Source organism: Cotesia typhae, unplaced genomic scaffold (genome assembly GCF_013202065.1).
Source record: "Cotesia typhae breed Kobodo isofemale line unplaced genomic scaffold, CoteBio_Ctyphae scaffold_152, whole genome shotgun sequence".
In the NCBI taxonomy this organism is placed as follows: Eukaryota; Metazoa; Arthropoda; class Insecta; order Hymenoptera; family Braconidae; genus Cotesia; species Cotesia typhae.
In genome coordinates this window covers 11,246,564-11,264,111 of record NW_027423776.1, presented here as the reverse complement: position 1 = coordinate 11,264,111, position 17,548 = coordinate 11,246,564, and the positions used below count along the sequence as shown (strand labels likewise).

Here is a 17,548-nt window from a genome sequence, read left to right as displayed (position 1 = left end):
CTACTTATTGAAATAATTTCTTCAGCATATTAAATTCAGTTAAATTATTACCGACTTAAATTGACCACTGATAATAAATTTATAAATTTATTAATGACTAATAATGAATCCAAATGTTCTTAAGTATTGTATAGGCATTTAAAGTTTTGTATATTTGTCTATGTTTTTTTTTTTTTTTTTTCTCATACTTTCATTTCGGAAAGAAAAAAAGATTAAAATCATTGATGACCAATTTTTTTTGTATATAATCTTAATTAACAATATTGATTAAGAAAATACGTAATATGTGAATTAAATTAAAACTGAATTTATCAATAAAATCATCAATTGTATTGAATATATTTTTTATTTAATAATTATCCTTAACTGATGAACAAAAAAATATTTTTAAAAATTTGCAAAAGTAATTTTAAAAATTTCTTTTTAATAAAATAAACTAGAATTTAAATTTTCGCGCGCCAAAATTAAAAATTTGCATATATTTTCATGCTTATGATTTGTTTGACTAATCACGTTACGAATAGTTTGTTTACATGATATATTCTCATATTTTTCATCTAATCTAAAATTATTTTAATTAATTAATAATTAATAATAATAAAATAAATTTTTAAATGTCGGCTAATTTAATTATCGTGAATAAAAAATTAAACTGTTACCTTGTGAGAAAAAAACTTTATCAGTTTTGAAAAATTCCACGGTAGTGACATCTTACCAGTGAAATGTGAAAACAAACGACTTACTCAAAACAACAATGGCGGTGAATGATGTTATTTTTTACATCAGTAGCAACAGCAAGAGCGGGCCCACTGACGGGCTGATTTTTTAATATATAGTTTCCATGGCACGCCGCAGTACGCCAAATGCTTAATATTGACTGTCGAAAAATTAACTATCGTAAGCTGATTTATGTCATGCAATGTCCATCCTTTCTGCTATTTTTTTCGGCTATGCTTCAACGGTGATAATAATTATCCCGTCGGAACTTCTGTATTAATAAATATATTTATATGTAAATCAAGTAAGTTATTATTATTCTGTTAAATCTAATTATTTATCTTTACACTATCAACACTGCAATTTAATTACGCTGGTCCATAACCTCACTATTAAGTTGATTATAATAATTGTCACTGTCAGTTAATATATATTTTTTTTTTTTTTTACTCCAGGAGTTAGATTCTATTAAAAAATGAATGAACAAAATTGTTCTTCGGGGGTCCAGGTTCAGATGGCAATCCCCTTACATCTGCAAAGACTCGAGAGAAGTTTGAATGTCCAGCCGTTTTTATCTCAAGTTAATCATCTTTTCCAGGATCATTTGCAGTAAATTTTTTATTTTTTATTTTTTTACTTAATTTAATAGTTTTATCAATAATATTTTTAATTGATAAATTAATGATATCATTATTTGTTATTTAAATAGTGACGAAGGAGATAACGATGATGATAAGTCAATATCTTCAGACTCTTCCGATGGGTCTGATACTTATGCCAATAATACATTAAATCACAAGGAAGGTAAATAGAAAAATAAATTATTTTACATATAGAAATTAAAAAAAAATTAAAAGTATGATTTTTTTTTTTTTTTTTTTTTTTTTTTTTAATAATTGATTGGTTATAAAAATTTCAAGATTTAGTGACTGCAAGGTTGCTAGTAAATGTAATTTTTTAAAATAAAAATTAATTCATTTCTTGAAAAAAAAAATTTTAAGAATTAGCTTTAATAAAAATAAAAATATTTAAAATAATTTTTAGAAGAGCGGATGAACAAGCTGCGACTGTACAACATGTCAAAAATAGGGGATGAAAGAAGATGGTTACAAGACATTCTTCTCTCAGAATCAGACACTGAAAGCGTGTCAGTATCCGAGTCTTCGGACACTGACGGTCCAATAACAGAGCAAGATTTTCAGGACATGTTAAAATTTCACATTCTCCGTAAAAAATACCAAGGAAGATTCTACCAAAAACCCGAAAACATTCAGTATCAGTATTACGGCGCGGGTTTATTATCAAGCTGCGACCGGTTCCCAGAGCATCAGACTCTGATCGTAGGCAATAAGAAGAAAAAAGAAAAAAAGTCTGACAAAAAACTTACAAAGGCAAGAAAGGATAAGACGAATCACACGAAATCATCGACAAACATCTGCCACGAGCATGACTACCCAGAAAACGAGTGGGGAAAGATGACTGCTTCAACATCGGGATCCTCTGCAGCAGCGACAGCAGCGACAACAATGTCAGCATCGATGATCAAGATTAAGAAAGAAGAAGAAGCAGAAGAAGAAGAAGAAGAAGAAGAAGAAGAAGAAGAAGAAGAGCTGGACGAGGCTGACCTGGACGGGATGATCCGGCACCAGCAGCGCTCGCGCAACCGCAAGAAGCACAACACCAAGAGCCCTGAAGTAATGGCGATGCGACGGCGCAAGATCTGGGTGATGATGTCCAAGAAGGAGCTGGGCAAGGTCCAGCGTGCTAAGATAAACAACCACAAGGAGATGCTGATAAATTGCAAGAAGCTCTCGCAAAACTGCATGAAATACTGGAGGCAGAAGGCCATGCAGTCCCAGAAGAACATGAAGGAGACTCTTTGGCGCGCCAAGCGGCTCACCCGGGAGATGCAGTCCTACTGGAAGCGTTACGACCGGGTTGAGCGGGAGACCAGGAAGCGTCTGGAGAAAGAAGCCGAGGAGCAGCGAAAGATGGACGTAGAATTGATAGAGGCTAAGCGTCAGCAGCGGAAGCTGAACTTTCTAATCACCCAGACGGAGCTCTACGCCCACTTTATGTCCAAAAAAATCGGGAAAGTGTCTCCGGAGGAGCAGCTGAGGATTCTGAACCAGCTTGATGAAGAAAAGAACCCCAGGTTGGTTGGAATCGATGACTACGACAGCGAGTTGATGAAGCAGAAGGCCAAGAAGAATGCCACTGAGGCTTTTGATCACGAGAGAGCCCGCACAAGGCAGTTCGATAGCGCTGCTGGTGTTTCTGGACTCTCCAGTCAACCAGCAGTGATATCTCCGTTAGTTTCCCAGGAACTTCGACTGAGCGATACACCAGAGAACCTCGAGCATCCTCAGCCTTCGATATTCAAGGGAAACCTCAAGGGTTACCAGTTAAAAGGAATGAACTGGCTCGCTAATCTCTACGATCAAGGCATCAGTGGGATTCTGGCCGACGAGATGGGTCTGGGTAAAACTGTACAGTCAATAGCGTTCCTCTGCCACGTGGCCGAGCGTTACTCCGTCTGGGGGCCCTTTTTGATAATATCTCCGGCTTCTACTTTGCACAACTGGCAGCAAGAGATGGCCAGGTTCGTTCCTAGCTTCAAAGTCGTGCCCTACTGGGGCAATCCTCAGGAGCGAAAAATTCTCCGGCAATTTTGGGACACCAAAGACTTGCACACCAAGGACGCTTCTTTCCACGTGGTGATAACCAGTTACCAGCTTGTAATTACAGATTACAAGTACTTCAACAGAATAAAGTGGCAGTACATGATCCTAGACGAGGCTCAGGCGATCAAGAGCACCAGCAGCATGCGGTGGAAGCTGCTGTTGGGCTTCAGCTGTCGCAACAGGCTTCTGCTCAGTGGTACTCCTATTCAGAACAGCATGGCTGAGCTCTGGGCGCTGCTGCACTTCATTATGCCGACTTTGTTTGACTCCCATGATGAGTTTAACGAGTGGTTCTCCAAGGACATCGAGAGTCATGCTGAAAACAAGACTGGCATTGATGAGAAACACTTGTCCAGGCTTCACATGATTCTCAAGCCTTTTATGCTAAGGAGGATAAAAAAAGACGTCGAGAATGAACTCTCGGACAAGATTGAGATCATGGTCTACTGTCCGTTGACCACCAGGCAGAAGCTCCTTTATTCAGCGCTCAAGCAGAAGATCAGGGTTGAAGACTTGCTTCATTACACTGTTGGTGGCGCTAGTGGCAATGGGGAGAATCCCCCGCAAAATGACAAGAACTTCACATCGAGTCTTATGAATCTAGTCATGCAATTCAGGAAAGTTTGCAATCATCCTGAGTTGTTTGAGCGAAGAGATGCTAAGTCGCCGCTGTTTTTTAAGCCAATTGACTACCAAGTGCCGGCAGTTGTTTACAAATCCCTGATATTTGACTCGGTTCCTTCTAAAGAGCACTTGCTGTTTAATAAGCTCAGTCTTTTTAACACTGAATACATCAACCGGTCGCTCCATCATGACAGTGATAATTTTTTTGCCTTTACTAGGCTGATTAATCTTTCTTCAATAGAGCTGCATCGCATTTTTGTCTTTGGGATTCTTTACAGACTTTACCAGGCCTCGCTGCTGGATAAACAGGTCAGGAAGGCCAAGTACTGGCAAGATTGGTCCCTCAGTAAAGAAGCTCCCACAAATCTGATGCTAATTCCCAGGCAATTGGTTCTGGAAGACATGGTTAACATTGTAAATACTTCTGGGCTGGTTTTTACCAACAAGATTCTCCAAGGAGAACCTTTTTATATGCATACAACTCACGTGATCCACGCGATGCCTGAAACTATGGCTCACAGGATTCTCAGGAGCACCAAGCATGTTTCTAATACTTCGCTCAAGTTTAATACTGTTCGAATTCCTGGAGTCAAGCCTCAGCTTTGTGAAGAAAGCAAGTTTATTCTCCTGCCGGAGTACCGGTATCTCCAGCGACCGGATTGTACAAGGGAGTACCAGCCCACGAGTATTCCGAGATTCTTGTGTGATACTAATGAGAAGATTAAAGCCTATCCGAGGAAGCTCTATGTCAGCAGCAGTGCGGCGGCTTACGCCTGGAAGAGACACGAAGCTTGTGCTGGGCCTTTTGGCCAGAATGTACTCTGGACTGGCTTTGACAGGACACTCAGAGTTTTTGATGCTGATGTCGACTGCTTTAATAAGACTTCTTTGTCGCAGATTAATATTCTTGATAATTCTCCTGCTTCGATTGTTGATTTTTCTTATGAACCTTTGGGAGGACTGTCTGCTTGTTATCCTGTTAATGGATGGTCCAATATTATTGTTCCAGGTATGGTATTTTTTTTTTTTTTTTTTTTAAGCATTCATTTTTATGACACTGAAATTAAAAGACGTTAGAAATTTTTTTATAATTTTATAGCAATTAAATTAATTAAAAAAAAAAAAAATTTTTTTTTTAATTAATTTGTTATAAAAATTAAAAAAATTTAATTTTGTCGATTATTTTATTAAATTTTAGAAATTTTTTATTTATAAAAATAATTTTTATTTTTTAGATAAACAGACGCTGGTGACAGATGCTGGTAAATTAGCTGTTTTAGATAATCTTTTGCGAAGATTAAAAGAACAAGGACACAGAGTACTTATTTATTCTCAAATGACTAAAATGATTGACTTGTTGGAGGTTTGTTTTTTTTTTTTTTTTTTTTTTTTTTTTTTTTTTTTTAAATTTACTAAGTAATTAAGTTTGAATTTTAAAAATTTTAATAATTATTTAAATTTGGAGCTTCTATTTTGGTCAAAAAAATTAAACCAAATTAATATTTTAATTATAAAAAATTGTGAAAATAATTATTAACAGGAATACATGTATCATCGTAAACATACATTTATGAGGTTAGATGGATCATCAAAAATCTCCGACCGACGAGACATGGTAGCTGATTTTCAAAAGAGGTGATTATAAAAAACAAGTCTTATCCTTTCATTGTAATAAAACAATCACCAATATCAATTATCCGTAATTAAAATTGATATTACTTTCACAGCTCTCAAATGTCCATTTATTCATCCAGAATATTAATTAAATATTAATTTACGAGTAATAATATCTCCGATGATTCGAATTTCATCAATTGTCTGATTTATAAATGAATATAAATCGAATAAATAATCCGAGAATACAATTTAAATAAAAATATATAAATCTTTTTATAAAACTATTATAAAATCGTTAAATATTTTTTCAGCCCCCTATTGAATACCTTCAACTGTCGCATTAATTTGCATACAGACATTCAAATATATTTTTTGCTCGGATTATTTTTTATTCGCCGGACTATTTAAATTCATATACGGGTTTATGTTTCAGGGCCGATATATTTGTTTTTCTATTGAGTACCAGAGCCGGTGGTTTGGGAATAAATTTAACTGCTGCCGACACTGTAAGTAAATTTTTATATTAATTATTGATTCAAAATTTAAACAAAAAATTTAATTTATTATTTTTTCACAGGTTATTTTTTACGACAGTGATTGGAATCCGACAGTTGATCAGCAAGCTATGGACAGAGCTCATAGATTAGGACAAACAAAACAAGTAACTGTGTACCGACTTATTTGTAAAGGAACTATTGAAGAGAGAATTTTGCAACGAGCAAGAGAAAAAAGCGAGGTATAAAATTATTAAAACAAAATTTATTGTTCTAATTTTGAATAATAATTATTTTTTTTTTAATTTTAGATCCAACGAATGGTAATAAGTGGAGGAAACTTCAAACCAGATACTCTAAAGCCAAAAGAAGTTGTTTCTTTGTTGTTGGATGATGAGGAGATAGAGGCTAAATGTAAGTATGCCAAAAATAATTGCTGGTAATAATAACTATCTCCGTAGAGCAAGTAAATAAATCTTGATTTTTAAGATTGATTATTTGCATTTAAAAAATATGATAATTAAAGTTTTAGGCATAAGCAAAATCAGAAGCTTTACATATACATTATCTACCGGTTTATGTACATATATATTGTATTTCAGACAGCCAACGAAGCGAAGAGAGAAAACAGTACACAGAGGATTCTCGAATTGAGCCAAGTATACATCATAAGGAGAAAGACCGGAAGAGGAAGTTAACCGCGCTTCCGTTCAAGGTAAAAATTCACGCCCTTCAGGGTGGGCCATTTAATGTTTCTTTCTACCCTAAATTTTTTTTCTTACTGATCGTATCGATATTAAAAAAATAAAATAGTTAAGTATTTTATTTTTTACTTCTAGGATCCGAAAAAACCCTGTCTAGAGAACAATTCCGTTGAAAAAGTAAATACATGCACGGCAGATGCTAGTAATGAGTATTCCGGTACTCTTACAACTGCAACTACTACTATTAATACAGCTATGACTACGAGTACTACTACAGCTAGTAACGATTTTTCACAGTCGGTAGATACTACTGAGGACTACCGAGCTTCACTTAGTCCTGTTAAATCAGAGGTTTTTATTTATTTATGTTTATTCATAATTTTATATTTCTAAATTTTTAGTGTTGCAAATTAATATTCTGATTATGAAAAAAAAAAAAAAAAAAAAAAAAAAAAAAATTCCTTCATCTAAATATAATTAAAAAAATTTTTTAATTGATAAATGAGATAATTCATAAGACTTTTTTAACAATTCACGTTTTTAAAAATATTAGCTCATCCCGATGTGTTATACTCATCAAGAGCTTTCATTTGAATACCCACATGCATTTTTGATATATTTTTCATATATACATATATAAAATATATAAATATATGAAAAATTAATGTGGGTACTCAAATGAAAGCTTTTGATGAGAGTAACATCAAAATGAGCTTATATCTTTGAAAATGTCAATAGTTCACGAGATACTAGATCATTTCTTAATTATCTATCTAGAAATAAATAAAATAAAAATAATTATAATTAATTAGGACGAAACAAGCAACGAAGGGCTAGTAGTTGATGTGGACAACTCAACATCAGGAGGAAGCTCAACTTCCCTGTCCCCGCCCAAAGTCGCTCGTTTCAACCATCACCTGAACTACGGCATAGCCTCCAGCGGAATGAGAATCAGACCCTCAATCAGAGGAACCAGCAAACGTGGCCGACCTCGAGGATCTCGACGTGGAGGACCTATCGCAGGAAAAGGTAGAGGATTGATGCTGCATCCTCCAGGTAAATCCTCAGTTGGAACACTGCAGCACTCTGTGCCTTCATCCACGTCTGGTGATAATTCTCAAGGTACTAAACAGATAAATAAATAAAATATTTTATCCATAATTCAAATAAACAAATAACGCTTCTAAAGTATAAAAATGGTTTAAAGTATTAAAGAGATTAACAAGATACGGATTGATCGGATTATTAAAAAAAAAAAAAAAAAAAAAAGTCCATTGTACTTACAGAGAATAGAAAGGTTATTTGTAATAATTTTTCAGGCGTAGAAATCCACAGTGAATTCGTCACGTTATTTAATTCGCGCATTTAATCTTCCCCTAGCAGTTGTTACGTCCACTTGCCACTCGAGGAAATTCTCATGGGGGCTCCAGCTCCCATCATCATCATCATCATCATCCTTTTGGGGCGTGCAAAATGCTCTTATATATTTTAACTGGAGAAATGGACCCGGTGAAGAAAAATACAGTGCAGAGAGTTGAAATTCCCTTGTGAGATATGTGTGCACATGTTCGCTCGCAGTAATTGTAACTGTAGCAGTTTGGTAGCAAGTGTAGTAAACATTTGCGGCTGACATCTCCCCACAGTCGATATATATCCCCCATAGGCTATTATATTATATTTTTCTCTAGTTTATTCTTACCAGACATAGTCGCTCGCCCGTTTTTTACCCGGCGTATTGTGCGATTATTTAAACGTCCCCTTCTGTCATCTCCAATCTACCGTTTGTGTGCAAACTACTAATCTTTAAACGGATCAGTTCTTTTTATCATACCCTGTCTGTATATATATTATTTTACTCACCTTGTATTATTTTACTAGTCTGTTTGATATTAAGCCAATATTTTTTTTTTATTAACTCGATAGATAAAGTTTTAAAGCCCTTCATTTTATACAACCCTTGCAGGCCAATAGAGTGTCTTACAATAGAAGAAAAAAAAAAAAAAAAAAAAATTGTTGATGTAATTTCTGCTCCTGATAAAGCGAGATTCAAAATAAAAAATGTCTTCTGATTTGGGTGTATAGGTGGTGGATTGGATGGTGACGGATGACGGATGGCGGGTAGGGGGTAACGAAGAAATATAAGACAGGGGGCCTCATGTTACGCTCTTCCAACCTAAAGTAAGCGTGTGTTTGTGTGTGTGAGTCGTCGATAACGCAGGTGCATTGCGATATAGGCAGCTGCAATTATTGTATACGTTCCTTTTAAGTTTTTGATGTGTATTACTCATGTACTGGCTTCTGAATCTTATTTATCACACTTGCCAATTTTTATATTTCACTTTCTTATTTTTGTTAATAGTTTTTTTTTTTTTTTTTTTTTTTTTAAATCGTTATTTCACTGATCCGTTTTATTCACTATTTTATTCCTAAAAAAATTTTTTAATAATAATAATAATTAAAAATTTTATTATTACTAGTTACCTTGAAGTCACTGTGTGACTGCCGTGACTTGTGAAATATAATTAAAAAATTAATTTTGTTAAATTGCACTGTACTTTCTTAACTGTTGACCTTTTTAAAGATATAAGGTCATTCTGACGTTATACTCATCGAGAGCTTTCATTTGAGTACCCACATGCATTTTTGATATATTTATCATATATACATATATATAAAATATATAAATATATGAAAAATTGATGTGGGTACTCAAATGAAAGGTCTCGATGAGTGTAACATCGGGATGAGCTTATATCCTGAAAAATATCAATATTTAAGAAAGTACAAGGCATTTTAACAAATATCTTGTGAACTATTATTTTAGGTTTTGATGATGGAAACATTAGTGAAGTAAACCCCGTAGGCCGAGGATCCATATCAATCCGCAGAGGACCAGGACGACCACGTCTAAGACCCGCTGGGCCCGGTCACCAGGGTCACCGGATTCCTGGGCACCCCAAAAAGATCCAGCGTCCATTACCAGTACCTCTGAGTCTCAATCAGCTGTCTGTACAAAGAAAATCCCCGATCAGCGACTCAGTTCCGTCGTCCTCATCAGAATCGCGGCCCTTTGGATTCTACACCCAGCAAAGATCTCATCAAGATCCTTAATACCGTAATATTAGGCGCATGTACATACAAACACCTGTAAAAAATTAATTACACTTTATATTAATAATTTTTTAATTGCAGTTTATTAATTCGATAAGCTATTAATTAAATTGACGAAATTTATTTCAATATTAAATTTTTAAAAATAAAATTTTTGTTTCTTTAAAAAAAAAAAAAAAAAAAAAAAAAACTTAGTTATACACATGCTATACTTTTATCATCTGTAAATAGGTTGCATAAAAATATAAAAAAAGATCAATTATTTATTTAAATAAATATTAAATTTATAAACTTTTTTTTTTTCTTTTTTTTTTTCAAGAATAAACACATAAGCCGCAGCAGCGACCTCATTGTAAATTTGGCGTTAATCCAAAAGTTCTTTAATAATAGATTTTAAAAAACATGCATTTTTATGTATTAATATATTATGAAAATTAAATTATTCGACATGTAAAAATTTTAACAATTTTTTTTTGTTAAAAAAAAATTATTCCAAGGAAGAAAAAAAAATTGCATTTGTATAAAACTTAAAAATCTATAACTGCAATTTTTTTTAAATATTTTTTTGTTCTAATTTAATTATTGAAAAAAAAATCAAAAAATCAAAAAGGTCGGCTAACTTTCGTATTATTAATATATTTATTATTTTTATAATAATGCATTTAAATATGTCACTTGTAAATATCATTGAAGAGTAATGATATTTGGGTGTAGTGGTCCTTGTAAACATGGACATTAATGGCAGGTGTAAAACTCGATAAAAAAAAAATAATAATTTCACTAAGAGTAAGATCAAGTACATTTATATTATAAAATAAATATCCGAGAAATTTAAAAGCCGATTGGCATCGAAATTACCAGAGCAGCCAATCAGTAGTCGGATAAATTGTTGGGTATTTTTTTTTTATCTGCATGTCCTACGACCTCGCTCGTGTGTCTATTCCCGATGCGGGTCGTAGTCGGCAATGTCATATTGACCAGCATACCACTTATTTTCACCAATATAAATAATCACATTAAACAATAATAACAACAAACAAAACGGGGATAGCAGTACATTTAATGATTACGGAACTGGTGCGCTTGCACCTGCTCGTTGTAAAAATAATTTTCCAAAATCATTCAATACTATCAGCAATAAACATCAAATTAAATGGATTATTTAATAATGGATTATTATTATTATTATTATTATTATTATTATTATTATTATTATTATTATTATTGTAATTATTGGTCGAAATTTAACTAATTACCCAAATTGCCAATTCATTTAATGTCCACTTTGATTACGACCTAGTAGGTACTCCACTTGTATCTGGGTAATTAATATATATATATATCCGTGTGGATGTGTATTGTATATAATAAATGCATAACTTATTAGCGCGTCCGGTATGTTGGCCAGTTCGCACGTGCCTAATGAATAAATAATAAATAAAGAAGACGAACCAAGGGGTCGGTAAACTCCTTAGGTGGCAATAAACTTCATGCAAACTGTTACTTCACCGGAACAGTCCTTTTATTTTACGTATGTGTTCTGGATTGTTTTTAGTTTCTTCAATGTCATTTCTTCTTTACATTGTTTTATTTATTATTTATTATTTTCTCTTCTATTTATAATATAATTAATGATGAAAATTAATTTAACCGATATCTGAAAATTAAAAAAATTTTTTTTTATTTAAAAAATTATTACAAAAAAAAAAAAAAAAAAACAAATATATTTTTTTATTCTAATTTAATTAATGAAAAAAAAAAAAAAAAAAAAATTAAAAATTAATGACATTAAATTAGAACAAAAAAATATTTTTAAAATTGACAGCTAACGGCTAACTTCAGGATTATAAATTTAAAAATTAAAAACAAAGTTACAGTGTTCATTGACATTTTTTGGATTTAATTAAAAAAAAAAATTAAGTGAATTTTTAAAGTTTATTTAGTTTTCTTGAAAAACTTGCAGCTGCAATAAATAGAAGACTACAAAATAAGGTTAGTAAATATAAAATAATTTTGACAGTTTAAAATAACCTCAAAAATCTATTGAAAAAAAAAATAAGAATGACAATTAACAGTGACATGGATTTAATGAAAAGTACTTTGTTAATAATTGTTAAGAGTAATTGATAAAAATAGTTGGGATGACTTATAATAGTATATAAAATAAGCTAAGGAGTAATAAAGTAGTAAAAGTATGACAAGTAAAAAGTGGTGTTGGTGTTAGTCTTAGAATCGTCATTGGCGTCGGCCGAGAAGGCACCGAGCGTACTTCCTGTATATTTACCGGAAGTCGCGAGTCAGAGACTCAACTCATACATACAACACTTATATCTTCTAGTGGAGTACTCGACTCAAGAGTTTACTTGGCGTTACGCTTCCTTACGCGTAGCGTATTTACCGTCGTACCGTCTCGGTCCCAGTTTGTTTTTGTGCTACTACTGCTTCATAACCTCCATACAACTTCATAATACAACTCCATACTACAACTATTATATTATATTATTATTGTTATTATTATTACTACTAAAAACTACACAAGTAACGTATAACGACGTAGTTGGGTTAGCACGACGTACACCCCACGTCCTACGAGTACACCGACAAGGCGGATGATGCCAGAGCTGAATAAGAGTTAAGATTGGGGAGGACAGTGTAGAGGAATAAAGAATAAGGAGAGTCGGTAGAGCCTCCGCTCCCAAGCGCAACCATTTCAAGGACAGCTTGCTAATTTTTTTTTTTTTTTTTCTTCTTCCATATTATTAAACGCAATTCTATATTCAGACTTGCTATTTTGTTTTTAGGTTAGGTTTTACTCACCTGTCAAAATTCCATTGCAAGTCATCATACTAAAATTAGATGACATTAAATTTAGCTGTCATTTCACAATTGTTTTAATTTTTTTTAACAAATAAATTATAGCAAAAAAAAAAAAAAAAAAGGACTTGTAAAAATTTTAATAAATTAAAAATGCAATTTTTTAGAATAAATTTTTTTGTTAAAGAAAATAAAAAAATTGTCAAGTGACAGCTAAATTTTATGTCATTAAAGTTAGCCGACGTTTTTAATTTCTAGATTTTTTTTTTTTTTAATAATTAAATTATAACTAAAAAATTTTTTTATTATAATTTTTTTAATAAAAAAAAAATTAAAAACAATTTTTTAAAATTATTTTCTTTTAATTATAAAATAAAATAAAAAAATTGTCAGTTGATTTAAAATTAATAAAAAAAAAAATTCTTTTTATAAATTTAATTATAAAAATCTAAAAAATATTTATTAAACCTTGAGGATGAGGATATGGAAGATCAGGATGAGGATGTGGATAATTTTTTATTCTGGGAAACGGTAATTTGAATATAGAGCAAAAAGTACCATTGTTGATGGATGAAAAGAGCTGAATATCAAGCTTGAACGAAAGATGAATGTGGAGTACAGTGGTATAGTAATGGAAGAAAGGAAAAGGTGGTTATAGGGTGTAAGGTACCGTAGCAAAGTATAAGGTAAAAAGGAAAAACTTCGGTGGGTTATTCTGAGGACTGGGAAGAAGACACAAGTTGAGCGTATGGGGGCAAGTGGCGCGTGGCAATAAGTATCGGATACCGCCAGATGTTATGAGAAGAACGGCAGCTGTCCCTCCTCTTGGCATCTTGGGCACATCGATGGCGTCGCGCGAGTTGTCTCTCAAAGCTTACAGACCTAGAACAAGAAAAAGAGGATGAATTTTATTATTTAAATTTATTCGAGAGACTAGCATTATCTTACAGACAGTTGTAGAAATTCTATTCAGTTTAGTTTATATAAAAAATCTTAGATCCACGCTTTTATGATGGATTACGGTTTCATTTGCATGGCTTTGATTTTTCGAAAAATTTTTTATCAATTGTTACTAAATTTTGTTTGAGAATCAACAAGATTTTTTTTTTTTTCTAAAAGTTTAATTTAATTCAATAAAGTTTTTAATTTTTTAATGCAAGAAAAAATTCAAAAAGTTGTGAAGAAATAATTTTTAAAAAAATTTCATTAATTAAAAGAAGAAATAATTAAATACTTATGAAGAAGTAATCTTAAAACCAAATAAAAAAACAAAAATCCGTTGATAAATAATCTCATAAGAAGAAATGCATAGAAAAAAAAAAAAAAAAATATAACAAATAAATATTTTATTGTAGATAATAAATAAAGAAGCAGCTGGTAGTAGTTGTTAATAAACATTTAAATTGAGATAGTTTTTGACAAACTTACGAGAGGAAGCAAGGTGAGCAAACTCTGATGATGAGTAAATAAGTGTCTCACCTGGCGATAAAAAGCTTTTTTAGAGAAGATAATAAAATAAAAATGTATGTAAATAATCCAAAATAATAAAATATGAATAAAAAAAGTAAATTATCAAGTAATAGCGACGGCCGGGGAGTCTTGGGTGTTGCTGGCAGGTGCCTAAAGGGAGGTGCAGAGATTCGATTACTTGGCGATCGCGAGCTTGACGCCCGGGTGATCCAATGTCGGCTGTATAAAACTATCTTCCTCTTCATATATATATATATATATATATATACACAAGTTGATACGAGGGGATTTCAAAGGAAGTGGGCATAGGTCGAGGGCAAATGCGGCTCTTTGTGTACGAGATCTATAAAGGGTCTCAATTCTGGCTATTTTTACTTCACTGTCTTAATTTAATTGAACATCGGAGTTAACGAACGCATTTTTAGACCTAATTATTCGATTATAAATTCCAAAAAAAAATTATTTGATTTATCTTAGACTTTACAACCTCATTATTTTTATATAAATATAGAATTTAAGAATTATTCATTTAATTTAAAAAGATTTAATAGTACTAATTAGCAACCGTGCAATCATTATATGATTGGCTAGATATATTCTTGATAATATAGATTAAAATTTTTTTTTATCAATTAAATTGTATTTTATAGCGCGAAAAAATTTTTAATTAAAGATTTTTTATCAAAAAATAAAAGAAGAAATAATATAATTAATAAAATAATATATTATTGTAATTTTAACGTGAAAGTTTATATATAAACAGCCACGTGCCATTTGCACAAAGAGTGAGCATAATAATGATGATGATGATGATATCTAAGATGTACATTGTAAATATACGTCCGCTGCAGAAGGCAGCACATATATTGAGATCTGCTGGCAGCATCCGTCAGACTGTCAAGCCCGCGACCATCTGTTGCTTTTTCAGCCATTTATTCATCCTACTTATTCAAAACTATCGATGGTAGTAGCCTAAAAATAACCCAGGCACCCTGGAGCGGCCCCGATATCGCCCAGAGTATCTAGCAATTCCAAAATTCCAATACTACATACCGCTCAGAATCCGTCTGGCATTAATTGTATTGAATATCACCAGAGTAACAAGAGCTCCGGCACGTGTCTCGTGTAAATTCGGGAATACTTTCCGCATAAATAAACACCGTACATGTACAGAATACCCACCGACTGGTGAATGTATATATGTATATACTGTCCAGGCGGGTGATGTGGATGCTGGATGATGAGGCAGGTGGCGAGGTGGTATTTCATTTTTGTGCACATTAAACGCCAGACGGTGTCGTGTGTAGCAAACTGGTGCATTCAGCATTTGTCCTCCGAGTCATCTTTGGCGAAATTGCTCCAGTCTCTTCTCTGGCGATTCAGTACGGTAGTTTTTATTTCGACCTAAAAAATTTATAAATAATTTAACTAGCAACTTTTCAAAATTATAAGTAATATCATTTTTCTTTATTAAATTTAAATAATGACTTTTGTTAAATTCCACTGTAATTTTTTAATTATTGACATTTATAAAGATATAAGCTCATCTTTATGTTACACTTGTCAAGAACTTTCATTTGAGTACCCACATGGATTTTTTTATATATTTTTCATATATACATATATATATATATATATATATATATATATATATATATATATATATATATATATATATATATGAAAAATTGATGTGGGTACTCAAATGAAAGGTCTTAATGAGAGTAACATAATGTCAGGGTGAGCTTATATATTTAAAAATTTCAATATTTCACAAGATAAAAGGTCATTTCTTAATTATGTATTTAGATAATAAATTAATTTTTTTATTTTAGGTAAATAAAATAAATAAAATTGTCAACCTGAGATTCTGAGATTCTGAGATTCTGATCGTCAAGTCTGTCACCAGCAGATTCAATCCAAAGTATCTCAACTAAATAGAAATAAATTTGACGGATAGCTAACATTTAAAAGTGACCTCTTGATAGAAGACCGGACATCTGAAAAAAGGAAAATATATTTTAAATTTGAAAATAAATAACTGAAACGCTCCAGGAAAAAAATGCATCTCTTGTTATATAATGGAAAAAAAATATATATATATATATATATATATATATATATATATATATATATATATATATATATATATATATATATATATATATATATATATATATATATATATATAACAACAACAACAACAACAACAATAAACGTTGAGTACAATAACAGGATTGAAATGATTTAAGAAAGAATGAGTATAAAAAAGGTAGGAAATAAATGAAATAAAAGATGTCGAGAAATTGACATCTGGGAAAATTTAGTGGCTGGTGGGAGTTGATCTGCTCTGCTGAAACTCACAAAGGTGGCTGGGACGCTGAGCAGATCTGAGAGGGAGAAAGAAGTAAAAAACAGTGACTCGAGCACCGAGTAAGAAACTGGAACTGGATGAGTCGGTGGTTCCTTTTCTTCTTCTCTTTCCCTCGTTTGGAGCAGCATACAACTTTACTCGGTACTGTAACTCCTCGTGCATGCTACGTAGGATACGTGGATAAGCTGCTGCCAAGTAACGGCAGATGTTCCGAGTAGAGCTCAGTTGTTGGCGCGTGCCCGCTGCCACTTGGCTGCAATGCCATCTGCCCCTTCTCTCATCCACCCATTTCCAAACTTTTATTCTTCTTTTCTTATTCTTCTCAATATCCAAGCTCAACAGTAACTATTATTTTCATCACATCACTCTTTATTTTTTAGTTTTTGGGCTAGGCTTATCTCTGACTATAAATCCCCAGGGCACATTTATTATCTCACTGATATCGAGCGGCTTCGGCTGCACCTATAAATTATATGTACTTTTAATTGACTTTCTAGGATATCCGAGAAGCTGAAGCTGATGGCTATTATCAGGAAAATTTCATCTCTCCCTAAAAAAAAAAAAAAAAAAATAAAAGGCTTTAATAATGCATTTATTAGCAGATGGAACGAATTTGACTTTCGCTTTATCAGAAAATAATTATCTGTTAAAATTTTTACCAATTTTTTCTTGATAATAAATTCAACAGATCTGGAAATTTTTAAATTAAAATTAACAGATATTATTAAGAAATTACCGTGCAATTTAACAAAAATAATAGTCTTGAATAAATAAAAGATTCACATTATTACACTAAAGTTAGCTAAAAACTATCAAAATTTTTTTAATTTTTATAACAATTTAATTTTAATAAAAAAAATACTCAAAAAATGTTTTTCACAATAATTTAGTAGCTATAAAATTATAAAAAAATTTCTGTCAACTTCAGTGTCATAAATA

At 32.1% G+C, this 17,548-nt stretch overlaps 1 protein-coding gene and 1 long non-coding RNA gene across 2 annotated transcripts; one reads left to right on the top strand and one right to left on the bottom strand.

The window, feature by feature from the left end:
- Positions 1-693: 693 nt before the first annotated feature.
- LOC141536341 (uncharacterized) lies at positions 694-1,206 on the bottom strand. Its single transcript, XR_012480721.1, has 2 exons — positions 1,065-1,206; positions 694-988 (listed from the first exon to the last, which is right to left on the bottom strand). It is a non-coding gene; the product is annotated as an uncharacterized LOC141536341 (long non-coding RNA).
- Positions 868-10,269, top strand: Ino80 (chromatin-remodeling ATPase INO80). Its single transcript, XM_074256793.1, has 13 exons — positions 868-1,021; positions 1,173-1,326; positions 1,427-1,521; positions 1,762-5,034; positions 5,261-5,388; positions 5,566-5,660; positions 6,076-6,148; positions 6,220-6,378; positions 6,448-6,550; positions 6,739-6,851; positions 6,976-7,191; positions 7,653-7,962; positions 9,665-10,269. The coding sequence occupies exons 2-13, from the start codon at positions 1,193-1,195 to the stop codon at positions 9,949-9,951; spliced, it is 4,986 nt and encodes a 1,661-aa protein (XP_074112894.1). The 5' UTR covers positions 868-1,021; positions 1,173-1,192; the 3' UTR covers positions 9,952-10,269.
- Positions 10,270-17,548: the final 7,279 nt, after the last annotated feature.